Here is a 14519-nt window from a genome sequence, read left to right on the forward strand (position 1 = left end):
TACATGGTACAAAAGTAATCAATTGGAAACACCACACATGGTCATACTGGTGAATGGGGCTACTTTGACGGTCGAAAGAACATGCGACGCAATGAATGAGTTTGAAAAGATAAGAGAAATATTAGTTGCCTAGTTGTCCGAGGTCGGGATAACCTTGGTGCTTATCGGCCGAATGTCCTCCGGTCCCGGCTCCGATCTCCAACCAGATCCCCGTTTCCCCGCTCCGGGCCCGCCCCCGCCAGATCCCGGGCAGCGGAGGACATCAAAACCTCTGCCAGGATAGGATGAGGGGAAACTAATCAACTTCACAGCTAGAAACTGAATCTCAGTGACATATACTATATCATTAGAATCCGTAAATCATGTCGTCGCCTCCCTCGCCCGTTGCGCTCATTACTGGCGGCACCGCCGGCCTCGGCGCTGCTACAGCCCGCCTCCTAGCCAAGGACGGAATGCGTGTCGCCGTCAACTATCACTCTGATTCCACCCGCGCCGCCAGCTTCGTGCAAGAGCTACACGCCCTCTCGCCGCTACCTCATGACGAGAACAACTTCTTGTCTTTCCGTGCCGACCTGGGAGTACGGGCAGACCTGATTAAACTGGTGGATGAAGTCGTGAGCGCAATGGGACGGCTGGATGCTGTTTTCTCCAATGGAGGCTGGACCAAGATCCGAGATATAACTAACTTGGATGACAATGTCAATGAGGAGGACTGGGACCGATGCTTCAACATGAACGTCAAGTCTCACCTGTTCCTCATGCATGCTGCGAAAGAGCATCTGGACAAGACAGAGGGCGTCTTCATTACCACAGCATCTTTTGCTGGCGTGAAAGTGAGCGGAAGCTCTCTGGTGAGTGAAAATTTTAGTCCCATAGCTCAATATATGAGGCTGACGTGGCCAGGCGTACGCCGTCACCAAGGCAGCGCAGATTCACCTCGCCAAGGGTCTGGCACTGGCCGCGAGCCCGAGGATACGGGTGAATAGCGTATCTCCTGGACTCATGCTAACGGTAAGGCACAATTTCCCGCGGAGAATTGATTCTGTGCTAATTGGCCTAGGATTGGGGCCTTAGCTTTTCTGGAGAGAAGATAAAGGAGATGACAGATCGGACGAAACTTGGGCGTCTGGTGACGGTTGACGATGTTGCTCAGCAGGTTCTCTGCTTTATCAAGTCTAAGACGGTTACGGGAGTCAATGCGGTGCTTGATGCTGGCATGTCACTTTGAATATCTATTTAGCTAGAATTATACGAGGTATACCATGTTAGACATGATCACCCCTTGCATTCATCTTTTCGCACAACTTCAACGGCCTATTCTCCCACCTCACGGTCGCCATACCAATGGATATAGGACACAAGTGGCCAGTCCCAAGTTGCATACCGTATTCTTTTGCCCCATATATACAAAGGTATCCATAAGATGAGGATGGCGGCTGCGATGCCGGCCATCGTGCCATAGGCGATTTGGTATCCGGAGTTGTTGATCCAGGGGTTGGTATAAAACGACAGGAGGAAGCCGAATAGAGCTGTGACTGGTTAGTTCGAACCAACCTCAAGTTGAGGGAAAGGGGGGGCTCACCTTTAAAGCCTAGTACAGCAAGGCTAACTTCGCCAGCAACCGGTCTATAGGCGTCAATCACATAGACCAAGCATACGCACGACGCTTGCGTGACGGAAAAGTTTAGAAGGCCCAGACCAATGGTGGGGACAATCCAGTGAAGTTGATGATGGATCCCAACTCCGTACAGGGTCAAAGAAAGCGGTGTGGTAACCAAGGACAACGCCATGACAGGGAGCCGCATCTCGGGTTCTCGAATACCCCCATTCCTCTTGGTAAAATAATCTGCCACTAAATCTCCAAGGTGACCGCCAGCAGGGATGCCAACCAGGGACCCGATGATGGCGGCTATGAAGCAGAGGCCGACTTGGTATGATTCAAAATCGTAGGTTCCTTCAAACGCTGTGTCAACGTTGGACGAGACAGCAACTAGAAAACCAATGGTGACTGCCTGGATGAGCGCAGCCCAAAGCACAGGGGGAAGTATAATAAGGCCAAAGGGTCGAAGGAACATCCTTAGCAAAGACTCATTGGTCAATGATCTGTGAGATATGCCAAGTATTGTCCCTCCTTGCTTCTTCTGTTCGGATACGCTCGCAGGCCTGCCTGCGTTTGCCGGATCTGAGCCCAAGCAGTCTTTCTGTTCGATTTCGACGCCAGTAATAGACCCGTCGCTTTGATCATACTGGCGGTTGTAGGCCGTCTCTGGGAAGGAGAAGAAGATGAGTACCAAGACGAAACCCACGAGAGCACAGCCAACTTGATAGATGGTTCTCCACTCGTAATCGATAGTGATGAGGCCTGAAACGACCATGCCCAAGGCGACACCGACGGATAGGGCGCAGTTGTAGAAGGACATGATTGCCCCCCGCTCGTGCAGGAAGAAAATGTCGGCAATCGTAATAGGGGCAATCGTTTCTGCAGCACCGGCTCCAAAGCCCATGAGGATCCGGCCAGCAAGAAAGCCCCCATAAGACTTGACAAAGATCAGGGCCACGGCCACGGCGAAGTAGACGGAGTAGCTGGCAAGATAGACGGGTCTTCGGCCATACTTGTTCGCGATGGGGACCCAGAAGAAGCATCCGACACCGAGTAGGAGACTAGTGGTAGTGAAGAAGTAGGCGATCTTGGGGATAGCGGAGCTTGTTAGAGTGTCGTTGACGACCGCGTCAGGGAAGAAGCTCAGGGCAGTCTGGACGATGGCGATGGAAGGTCCAGCGGCGAGGAAGTTGGACATAGTCATGGCCAAACAGACCAGGCCAGCGGTGTAGTACTTCCGCCATGGCGACCTAAGGGAGGACTGATGAGTATCGAATGTCTCTGACGCAGACAGAGAAGAGAGCAGGATGTCAGTACCAGTTCAGGGGATCATTCGGGTCCAAAGACGGGGTGGGGATGAAAATCAGAGCATTTGTCTCTTGGTTGCGTATGCGGACGTTTCCCAGCGCGTGTCGGCGAGTTGCTCGGGCACCGGTGTCGACGGAGGCGTCTAGAGCGACGGCCCGGTCGTCACGAGTCGGAGCCATTGGAGACATTGTTCGTCACATCGATAAGGTTTAATGGGTCATGATGGCTGGTAGTGATGAGGTCAAATATGCATCTTGATGGGAATAGAAGCAGAAGAGTTTTACCGTGCCGCAGGAACTCAGCATCTCGAAGCCGCGTTGCCAAGAAGGTGTGAATAGCACTAAGGCCCTGGCACCCAAAAAGACAGGGGGGTGCTTGCGGAGGTTAGCGGGTGGCGTCTCTGATCGAGAATAGCACGAACTGCGAGGCGCAGGTGGTGATGGTGATGTTGATGGTGACGATAATCGCCCCTGGGCTGAGCATCTCAACTGCCGTCCCCTGAGAGCAATCCTGCGCAAAGACGATTACTACTCCGACGTTCAGAAGAGCATCGTGATAGGGCGCAGAATGGACATGACCATGTCTGAAATTGGCCCCCCCCGGTGACGCGGACAATAAGGTATTTGGCTCCGTGATGGCGGATCTTGATTGGTGTTAGTGAGGTGGGATGGCGTTGGCTTGAACTCGCCAACGCCGTGACCGGGGCAGAGAAAAGCTGTACTCAGACAAGAGAACCACCTTATCCTGTCGAGCATCAAGTTGAGTCTTGGCACGGCTGAACGGCCTGAGTAGACACGCCGGTCCTGTTTCAGATGATACTGAATCTGATAAAGACTTCAGGGAGAAGGGCTTGCTCAACATACGCAACTCAAGGGCGCGTAATGGTTTCATCAACGGGGTCAAGTCCATGGGTGATGGATGGGGCCAGGTGCGTACGCACGCAAGCACGTAGGGCACCTAAGCGCAGCGCAGGGTCGATTCTTTGACGCTATCCCCATCACAAACCCCGGCCACTTGTGGACGGAGCTTACGACGACATCGGACGTCGCCCCAAATCGCGGCGTCTTGAGCGGGCTGCTAATGTCAGGTCCCCAACTCCTGCTCCCCGGTACCACGCAATTGATCGCGGTCTTGTCTGTGAGGCGAAATCATGCATGCAGTGATTTGATTTTTAGTCGATGGTTATGTCGGGTATTCCCGTCGTCTGACCTTGGGTTGTTTGTTTCCTCTGCTAATTATTTTTTTTTCTCTCCCTCTCGCTCTTTCCCTCCTTTCTCTTGTCGCATTCTCTGCCTCGGTCGTTCCTACCCTTGCTTATATCCATCAACCCCAAGAGGCTTCCCTTATCCGGACTGCCGTTCCCACTTCATCCCAGCCCTACCACTCGTTCTCCTACACTTACACTTAACCTTACTGCTTCGCCTCGTATTCATCTCTCCATATCCCGCTTGGCCCTATTAAAGGCCCCTCCCCGTATAGATTTACCGCTGCCAGCCGATGCCGACGCTATAACCCCCCGTCAATTGGACACTCAAGTCCGCCCTGCACTGACTGACTGCGCCATGTCTGGCCCCTCGCTCTCGAGCCTCTCCCACATTCTCGATCCTCCGCGTCCGAATCCCGATCCCACTTCCGCTCCGAACACTGCTTCGGCTCCGGTCCTTTTTGCCTCGTCTCAGCCGTATCCGCCTCCGTCTGCTCCTGGTGTTGCGCTCGGTGCTGCGAGGCCTTTCAACCCCGCTGCCATCGGACAACCCTCGTCTGCGCCCACCACCACGCCTCCTAATCCCGCTTCAGCCGCGCCCAGTTCTGCCGTGAACAGAGCGCACACAGGGCCATCTCTCTACGCCTGCGGCGACTGTGGGCGCCGTTACTCGAGGCCTGAGCATCTTCAGCGTCATGTCCAGACGCATACTCTTGGCCGTCGCTTTGCCTGTGGCGTCTGCGGCAAGACGTTTGCGCGCGCGGATCTGAAGAAGCGGCACGAGACAAATCACGAGAATGACTCGTCCAAGAAGAGACGCCGTGCCACAACCTCTCCGAGCGCTGGTCGTGTAACACACGCTTGCAAAGCATGCGCTTCTGCCCGTGTCAAATGCCAGGAAGAGAAGCCCTGCCAGAGATGCGTTCGTCGGGGGTTGACGTGCGTTTCTGCCGAGGCTGGCTCAGCCGCTGCCATGCATTTGATGCATTTATCTGCTAACGGGCACTCTAACACGCCCTACGGCGATGAACGCGAAAATACGAGCTTCTCTGCCGATTATCCAATGGCTGGTATGCCCGATTCAACGCTGCAGGTTCACCACTCTGTTGAAAGAACCTCTCCATTTGAACAGACTCCTCCATTGAATTCGGACTCTGGCCAACTATCTACCCCAGATACAGTTGGAGATCACGCCATCCCAGATGGCTTGGCACCCAAACTCGAGCCTGGCGCAGGGGGACCAGTGGCCGTGGACCGCCTTCCCTTTTGCGACTTCCTCCGAGATGTGTTGTACGAACAACAACAGTTTGACCACTCTGCCAAAATGGCTGAGAACCAAGGGCTTGCTGTCTTGAACTTTTGCGATGATAGCAACCTCGAGCTCTCAGACATGGATTTTGGTCTACTGGATCACTGGAATACCGATGGCATGACTGACACCTTGCCGGTCCAACAGGAGACCCCTGAAACGGACAACTCTGTCGATATTGCACAGATGCGTCAGAGTTTGGTCAATGCTTGGGACGTGTCTCCCTGGAGATGGGACCCCGTGGCCAACGACAACGCCTATGGCGAGCAGGCAAATCTACCCGTCCCAAATAGAGACGTTGCTAGTATACAAGCCCAGGCGGCCAAGAAGGGACTGCAAAAAGTGGTTGACCAAAAACTGGATCTGTCAGCCCGTGACCGAGTCTTGGCTGTGGTCTTGAGTGCCTGTCGACCAGACTCCATGTCGAATCGCATATCCTCATCGTTTCCCTCGGCAGATGTCATGGATACAATGGTCCACATCTTTCTCAACTCCCACACTAATCAAGTATCGGAGTGGATACACTTTCCGACCTTCAAGCTGAACGAACAAGAGCCGGAATGGATAGCTGGCGCAGCAGTAGGTGGTGCCGTGTTGGCGCCAGTTTCGACCCTACGCAAGTTCGGATACGCTCTGCAAGAGTCCGTCCGTAAGTAGGATTCTCTTTGTGGTGCTGCAGAGATATGCTAACGATCTTGCTTAGGTCTCGTTATGCCTAACCGAGTATGTGCCCAGAATCATGGCCCTTGAAACTGGTTTTCGTTTTGCCCAGCAGCTGACTGTTGTAGTTCGAGATGAACAATGAGACAATATTGAACATAGGTCTTATCCAAGCTATCATTCTTGGCCAGGACGCCGGTCTCTGGAGTGGGAATCGACGAAAGATGGAGATTGCCGAATGCCACGTTAATATTCCGGTCACGGTATGACCTAGTGCCGAGCGCTTCTAATTGAGCACTGTGCTGACGCAGTACAGATGATGCGATATCGTGGCAAGCTTCAGAGATCCTCCTACCCTTTGATTTCGGTCGACCCTGCAGATGAAGGTGCCATTCTAGAGCAGAAATGGAGGAGCTGGATTGAGATGGAGAAGTGGAAACGGTAAATACGAGTCTTGAGTCTCATGGCGAGGTGCTAACCTACTCCAACAGGCTTGTCTTTCACTGCTTCCTCCGAGATAGCCAGCAGTCCATGACAGCTTTGACAAACCCTGTCATGTCGTATGCTGAGCTTACACTTCCTCTACCGGCTGCCAAGGAGCTTTGGTATGCCAAAACGGCAAAGGAATGGAAGGGCCTCTACCTCGAGCGAGAGGCGGGACAGACTAAGAGGGCGCCATCAGTAGGCGATCTTCTTTATGACGTGAACCTCCTTCCCACGAACCGCCACCGGGTGGACGTACAGTTCTCGACAGCAATCTATCTTCACGCATTCTGGGCCCTGATTCTGGAGTTCAGATGTCTGAGCTCGGCTTGCCGAACGCGAACCTACACGACAAGCGCCATCGGAGGCTACGGCTCTCTGCTTGGCTCGCGACACCAGCAGCTAGTCCAGGATCTTCAGGCCTTTCAGTCAACGACAGCCACCTGGCCTGAGATTTCTGCGCAGGAGCGGCTGGTGCTCAACCAGCTCATGATGAACCTGCACGTGTCGCTGGACGACCTTCAGCTCTTCGCGGGCAAGGAGGGAGAGGATCAGGCACGGCGAGTCTATCCCGTGCTACAGAAGTGGACTGAGACTACCGACTCTCGCGCAGCTGTGAGTTGCGCCGGCCAGGTTTTGCGATTTGCGAAGCTATTCCCAGCTGGTCACTTGAAGAACTTTTATGCAGTAGGCGTCCATCACGCGGCGCTCGCCCTGTGGACTTATGGTGTGGTGACCCGGGCTAGTCGTCGACAAAACGCGACCTTGCCGCAGGAAAAGGTCTACCTCGACGACCCAGAGTCGATAGTGATGCAGAGATTCATCACGCTTGGGCAGGGCCGGCCTATCATCCGTGGACCCGGCGGACGCGAGGGAGTATCCGAGGCGGCGATCGAGGATCCAAAGACAAGTATGGAAGCAGCATACGAGGTGCTAAGGACCAACTTTTCAAATGGACAAAGCACAGCTCCGGCCATTGTCGAGAACCTGTGTGTGTTGATAAGGCAGCTGGGAAACGCTGCGTGGGCGGTTGGGTTGGGATAATGGAAGCGATCTGTGTCAAGGTTGGTTGGATGGATAATGGGAAACGTGCGAGATACCCCGGGGTTTACGTTAATTGATGCCTGCATTTACAGGCCAGTTGCATTTAACAAAAGACAGACATGATATTGTCATTGATTGCCATGTGGACGGATGCGCATTATACAGACACATGATGCTCCACGTGGGCGGGATATGGCGATGTAGTGGCAGGGTTTCCAGTGAGGGTGGTCCCTGTTCGGACAGTTGCTGGCCTCCGACAGGGCAACTGCACCTGAGTCTGCACCTGCCCAGGCGGCTCAGAGCGGGGACACCCGTCCTGCAGTGCATCCACCATCCGCCATCCACCATCCACCATCGCACTTCCCGGTGTGCGTGCATCAGTTGGGTTCCATCCTTCCTTGCCGACCAAGCCGGGAAGCCACTAAAATGACGGTGACGTTATCCTTGAAGCCCCGAGCAAACAAAACTTGAACCTCTCTCTACTTCTTGACTTACTTTTCCTTCTCGTCCCTGTCGATCCCTCCGTGCGTTGGACGAATCCAAGTGGCTTTTGTAATCTGTGGCTTGTCTCATTTACAATCAGGGTGCGATAGGAGAAGGAGGGCTTGCTTACTACCTTACCCCTACTCGAAGGGGAGAGAGGTGGCTTGGAACTGAACCGTCTGTGTTACTCGTGAGAGAGACACTCAATCTTTCGATTTGCCAGCTCAGCACGTTTACAATCTCACTCTTCTTTCTTTCTTTTCCTCACTCAATCCTACGCCAACAATGTCCTCCCAAGACGTCCCCAGCCCGGCCCTCGTGGCCACCACCACCGTCCTGGCCACCGTCTCCTTCCTCGCACTCGCTCGTGCCGTTCTCTACCCTGCCCGCCCAAGCAGAATCCGCAATCCCCTCAGCGAGGGCGTCTACGCCAAGAGCCGCGCCGACGAGACCAGACACCTTGTCTACCAGCCGGACCAGTTCCCCGGAGCCCGAGACGTGGAGACTCCGGTGAGTGGGCCCCTCCGCCCCGAACACCGGAGCCGCCGCATCATGACCACTGCTAACACTGTGAATCAAGTATGGAAGCATGCGAGTCTATGAGTTTGGCCCTGAGGATGGAGAAAAGGTCTTGTTTGTTCACGGAATCAGCACCCCGTGTGTCACTCTTGCGCCTCTGGCCAACGCTATCGCCAAGCGAGGCTACCGTGTGATGCTCTTTGTAAGTCCTCACATTTTTCTCACCCTACTGACCTTGACTGACAACATGATAAGGATCTCTTTGGTCGTGGATTCTCAGATGGCGTGGCTGACCTCCCTCATGACGCCCGCCTCTACGTCTCCCAAATGCTCCTCGCCCTGGCTTCAAGCCCCCTGGCCTGGACCGGCAACGGCGCCTTCCGTCTCGTCGGCTACTCCCTTGGTGGTGGCATTGCCGTGCACTTTGCCAACGCCTTTCCTGACCTGGTCCGAGATCTTGTCCTCCTTGCTCCTGCAGGTCTCATCCGTGCCGCTTCCTTCGGCCACGTCTCCCGTTTCCTCTTCCAAACTGGTCTGGTTCCGGAGCGTATCCTCGCTGTAGCCACACGCCGACGACTCCAGCAGCCCATCGCCGCCTCAGCAAGGCAACCCGACAAGACGGCCATCGAGAGCATCACCACTCCGCCGCCTGTGGCCGTTGCTGAGGCTGAGGTCGTGCCCGCGTCTGGTGAGCGTGTCACACCCCTGGAGCAGCGTGTGATGGAGTACGTCCGCTGGCAGGTGGTCAATCACCACGGCTTCGTCCCCGCCTTCATGTCCAGCATTCGCTTTGCACCCCTGACTGAGCAGCACCAGGCGTGGGAGAAGCTAGCCAAGCGTCCCCCTGGCACCACTGCCATCTTGCTGGCGGTTGCCGATGAGATCATCAACGTTGAAGATTACCGTCGTGATGCGCTGCCTCTGGTTGGTGGCGAGGACAAGGTCCGCTGGCGCGTGTTGCCTGGCAGCCACGACTTTGTCATGACGCACGTGGGTGATATTCTCCGAGAGATTGATGACATGTGGCACGTCAAGGCGTAACGGCTTTCATGTAAGATATGGGTCATGTTTCTTACCGTCATTCGTCACGAGAGGATTAGATATCAGGGGAACCTTTTAGAGAGGCGCCAGCAGGGAGTTGGGTAATGACTTTCCTCTGTATTCCTCTTGCCATCGGGGCATTCTGAGGATCTGATGCAGAGCAGAGTATATGAACTTTTAGTCACCAAAGAAACGTCTGCGAGACTTGTGGTGATGTGATGCCTTCGGTTATCGTACAATTCTTTCAACTCCCTCGCCTTATCTATCCAGAGCCTGGCTTTGACACTGTTGACCAAGGTTAGCTCCACGATCTCCGGAAATCTCAGTGAGAGGGAATCACTCACCATGTGCCAATAAACCCCTCGTTGCTTCAACAACTCGGCATGGCTTCCTTGCTCTAGCAGCTGTCCATCACCCAACACAAAGATGACATCCGCATTCTGCACTGTGGCCAATCGGTGAGCCACCACGAGCATCGTGCGCCCCTCGCTAGCCCTTTCAAACGCCGCCTGCACAAGCTTCTCACTCTCCGAGTCGAGGGAACTGGTGGCTTCGTCGAGCAGGAGAACCTTGGGGTCGCGGATAAGTGCACGCGCGATAGCCACTCGCTGCTTCTGTCCTCCAGAGAGAGATACTCCACGAGATCCAATATTGGTGTTATAGCCCTCGGGAAGTGAGACGATAAAGTCGTGAATCGAGGCATCGCGACAGACCTTGTGAAGTTGCTCGTCTGTGATGGACGAAGGGTCGACACCAAGCAAGATATTCTCCCGAATGGTACCTTGAAAGAGAGTGGCCTCTTGCGCAACAAGGGAAAAGTACTTTCGGTACTCGTACACGTTGATGTCTGTAGCATCTTTGCCGTTAAGAAGAATGCGGCCCTTGTCTAGGTCGTAGAACCTACACATCCATTGTCAGTAACAGCATGAGCAATCATGGTCAAAAGTCATACCTCTCAAGAAGAGACACGATCGACGTCTTTCCACATCCAGATGCGCCCACGAGGGCGGCAAACTGGCCTTTCTGGATGGTGAGATTGAGACCCCTGAACACGGGTGTGCTTCGGGATGGATACTTGAAGTGGATGTTGTCCAGCTCAATTGACATTCCACCCTCCGTGTCTGGGATTTCTTGTGATGTCGAGACCTTGTCCTGAAGCCGCGTTTCTCTCATGTTGAGGATGCGATTCGCTGCCGCCGTTACCTGTGCAGCATTGGGTCCGAAACCGAGAGCTTGACCCGACGCCTCTGCCCCCTGCATCACAGCCACTAAGGCAGGAGTCAGCAGAGGATTGATGAAAATGATTGAGTGATCGAATACTTACTGAAGCAAACAAAGAATGCGAGGGCATCGACAGTGCCCTCCGCCACAAGCCGGCCACCGTAGTAGAAGATGAGAGCCTGGCAAGCCATACTTGCACTGTCAGAGAAGCCAAAGATGATACTCACCCATCGGGCCTTCTTGTAGGCCGACACGACGTGCTCCTTGAGCAGAGTTTCATATCTCGTACAGATAGAATCCTCCAATGTCAAGGCAGTCACGGTCCTGAAAGCACCGATAGATTCTGACGCGAACTTGGAGCTCTCCGCAAAGACCTCATTGTTCATCTTCTCGAAGTCCATCTCGTACTTGAAGCGCCAGTACGTCGATGCGAGCATGACGGGCAACACGACGCAACATGCCACAAGGGCCAGCCTCCACGAAAAGGCAAATGCGATGGCGATAGAACCCACCACATTGAAGATAGCAACGTAGACGCTGGCCATGTTCATCCCCATGAGTTCCTCGAGCTGCTTCGGATCTTGCCCGATCCGAGATGTCATGGTGCCGTGTGAGTGATCTTCGTGATCAAAGAAGGACGTCTTCTGGAACATGACAGCATCAAAGTATTGCTGCTGATACTTGGCGCGGATGATGGTGGACATGTGAGTTGCAACGTAAATGACGGCAAAGTACGCGACGCCAACTCCACAGGCCAGGACAACCCACATCAAGGACCAGAAATTGCCATCCGAGTGTTTATCTTCCACTTGAGAATTGAGTTGCGCGTTCGTACCTCCGTTTTCCTCTCTCATCTTGAGAAGGATGTCGAGTTCTCCCGTGAGAGAGATAATCTGTCCAAAAAGCCACGCCTGAAGGGGGATTGCAGCTCCTACACAAGCCGCAGTCACGACTGTGATGGCAAAGAATGGCCACACGTTCTTGGACTCGAAGAACAGCCGCCCAAAACTCTTAAAGATGCCTCGAGTCTTCTCGATGGGCGTTTCTTTGCCGGCTTCGCCCTCGGAGGCTGCGATGCTCTTGATACGAGCCAATCCAGGCTTGTCAGCGTAGTCCACAATCTCCTCAGCTGCGTCAGTAGGCTCCCCGAGCGACAACGATTGAGCATGAACAAGGCCAGAATAAACTCCGCCATCAATCGCGATGAGGCTATCATGCGTTCCAGACTCGACAACCCTACCCTTCTTCAGGACAATAATACGGTCCGCCTTCTTGATAGTGGAGAGTCTATGGGCAATCGTGATCGTGGTTCGATTCTGAGCAACTTTGTCGAGAGCGGCCTGCACAATTCGTTCGCCGCGAACATCGATGGCACTGGTGGCCTCGTCAAGGATTAGGATCTTCGGTTTCCTCACAATCGATCTAGCAATAGCCAGCCGTTGTCGTTGACCACCAGACATCTTGGCGCCACTGTCGCCAACCACGGTGTCGTAGCCCTTGAAGCGAGTTAGCATAGGGGCGGCCAGTGAACTAGGCCAGCACTTACATCAGGTAGTCTATCGATGAACTCATCCGCAAAGGCTTCTTTGCACGCCTCCTTTACCAACTCCCGTTTCTTGTCTTCGGGTTCGTCCGCCCACTGAGTGCCAATCAACCCATAAGCAACGTTCTTGTAAATCGTGTCGTTGAAGAGGAACGGTTCCTGTTGAACAAGTCCAATCTGGGATCTCCACCATTTCAGATCGATCTCATCCAGGAGGTGTCCTGAAGTGGAAACCCGGCCACGGAGTTCGATCGCAGGTCCTGTCTCCTCGGGTTCAGGTTCAGGCATGTCGTCTACGCCGTCGTCATCATCCTTCTTCTTCTTCTTCTTTCCATTCTCCTTCTCCTTTTCGATGGCCTTGGCTAAAACATGTTGCTCCTGTAGGGAATACCATCTCTGAATGAGACCAACAATGGTACTTTTTCCAGAGCCAGACGGACCAACTACGGCATTGATCTTGCCAGCCTCAATCCGCAAATCCAAATTGTCCAAGACTCGCACATGCGGACGGCTCGGGTATGCAAACGTGACGTTTTCGAAAACGATGTCCTCTGTGGATGAAACATCGGGCTCCTTCAGACTACCTTTGTTCGGCTGGGGAGCATCGATGACAATGAAGAACTCGCAGGCGGCGACAGTTGCCTTTCCAACAGCGATAAGGGGAGTCGAGGTTCGTTCGAGGGAGATGACAATCATCATGACGGAGAGAAGCACACTGGTCTCATCAGTAGGGATTAACTGTATACACAAAGCACACTTACACAAGAATGTCACCAATATTACCCACCCTGCCTTCAACAAGAGATTTAACCCCGTACCAGAAGGCAAGGCCGAAACTAGCGTACAGTCCGAAAAACTGGCCAGGTTAGCAAGAGAAAGCGGTTTCTCTATCTCATCAGTAGACTCACGATCAAACCAGTTTGGATTCCGATAAGGGGGGAAAGGACATGAGCGTGTTTCCTTGTTTCCTCAACGAATGCAGCGTACTTCTTCGCGATGCGTGTCTCTGCACCGCACGCGGCTACCATCCTGATACTCGCAAGTGCCTCACTGGCAACTGCAGCCGCTTTGCCTTCAGCCTGGAAGATTGTTAACAAGGTGGCTCTTCAATGAATGACCATTGCTTACCCTTGTAACCCGTGTGTTTACCTTCAAGATGAAGGGAAGAATTACTGCAAGAACAAGTAACAAGAATAAGACGACTGATGCTGTTACCAAGGTGAGAGACCAGTTCTTAGTGAAAGCAACAATGAGAGCCGCGATGATGGTGGCATTGTACTCGACAAAAATGCCCAGTTTTTCGGAGATTCCTAGCTGTAGAACATTGGCGGTGGAAGTGATGGTGCTGGTAGCATAACCTGGGGGCATAGAATCGAGAACATGGATGCTCTGGCCGAATAGGCGTTGCAGGTAGTGTAGTCGGATGGCCGAAGATAGCCTGATGCCGATCATACGGAAGGCGAACTGACTTGGGTAAGCATTGATGCATTCCACAGAGTGCTAAATGACATACTTTATTAATAGAGTTGAGAATGAAACGGGCAAGGAAAAGGAAGAACATGTAAAGCCTAACGGGAAACTGTTAACAATAGTTGGCTTGTATCAGCACTCAAACATACGCGAGCCGTTGGGTTGTCTTGATACTGGACGTCAAGCTGGTGAACTCTCCCACGAATTGGCCTAGGGGGTAAGAATTAGAAAGAAGATCAGTTGCGAGGTCTGTAGATCTACTAACCAAAAACCACATTCAGCAACGGCAGGGTCTGAAAGGTGTCAGTGATTCACGGCCGACTTGCTTGAGGGAGAAAGGAGACATACGACACCAGCACCGATGGAAGCAATTATTCCAGCGGCGTACGCAAGGAAGTCCCATTTTGTGGCATAAGTGAAAACCCTCTGTAGACCACTTGTCAGCATACCACAACGCGCTGGGATACAGAAGATGTACCGTGTAATCCTTGAAGGTCGCCGTCCGTTCAGGGCGAAGTTTGGCTTCAGTCTGAGCCTTTTCCTCTGTACCATTCTGTAGAACCGAATTTTGAGGACCCGAGGATGACGAGGTATCCGGCTTCTCGCTGATATGTTCACGATCCATGGCACTCAT

The 14519-nt window shown here is 53.4% G+C and overlaps 4 protein-coding genes across 4 annotated transcripts; 2 read left to right on the forward strand and 2 right to left on the reverse strand.

Moving 5' to 3' along the window:
- Positions 1-362: 362 nt before the first annotated feature.
- On the forward strand, positions 363-1228 carry LRP88_10003 (SDR family NAD(P)-dependent oxidoreductase; the record flags this gene model as incomplete). The annotated part of the gene is made up of 3 exons (XM_083246476.1): positions 363-851; positions 904-1011; positions 1154-1228. 3 exons carry the CDS (start codon positions 363-365, stop codon positions 1226-1228), a joined length of 672 nt encoding a protein of 223 aa, XP_083097589.1.
- An 86-nt stretch (positions 1229-1314) lies between these two features.
- Positions 1315-3096, reverse strand: LRP88_10004 (uncharacterized protein; the record flags this gene model as incomplete). The annotated part of the gene is made up of 4 exons (XM_083246477.1): positions 1315-1529; positions 1583-2103; positions 2248-2850; positions 2918-3096. The coding sequence occupies 4 exons, from the start codon at positions 3094-3096 to the stop codon at positions 1315-1317; spliced, it is 1518 nt and encodes a 505-aa protein (XP_083097590.1).
- Positions 3097-4470: 1374 nt separating this feature from the next.
- On the forward strand, positions 4471-9651 carry LRP88_10005 (uncharacterized protein; the record flags this gene model as incomplete). Its single annotated transcript, XM_083246478.1, has 8 exons — positions 4471-6070; positions 6125-6144; positions 6210-6344; positions 6398-6522; positions 6573-7598; positions 8400-8601; positions 8672-8812; positions 8866-9651. 8 exons carry the CDS (start codon positions 4471-4473, stop codon positions 9649-9651), a joined length of 4035 nt encoding a protein of 1344 aa, XP_083097591.1.
- A 258-nt stretch (positions 9652-9909) lies between these two features.
- On the reverse strand, positions 9910-14519 carry LRP88_10006 (P-loop containing nucleoside triphosphate hydrolase protein; the record flags this gene model as incomplete). Its single annotated transcript, XM_083246479.1, has 13 exons — positions 9910-9936; positions 9996-10551; positions 10604-10919; positions 10976-12368; positions 12419-13153; positions 13203-13271; positions 13324-13494; positions 13631-13879; positions 13929-13983; positions 14035-14095; positions 14151-14178; positions 14234-14311; positions 14364-14519. 13 exons carry the CDS (start codon positions 14517-14519, stop codon positions 9910-9912), a joined length of 3894 nt encoding a protein of 1297 aa, XP_083097592.1.

Source organism: Fusarium phalaenopsidis (genome assembly GCF_050370095.1).
Source record: "Fusarium phalaenopsidis strain FUZ10S chromosome Unknown contig_32304, whole genome shotgun sequence".
NCBI classification, from domain to species: domain Eukaryota; kingdom Fungi; phylum Ascomycota; class Sordariomycetes; order Hypocreales; family Nectriaceae; genus Fusarium; species Fusarium phalaenopsidis.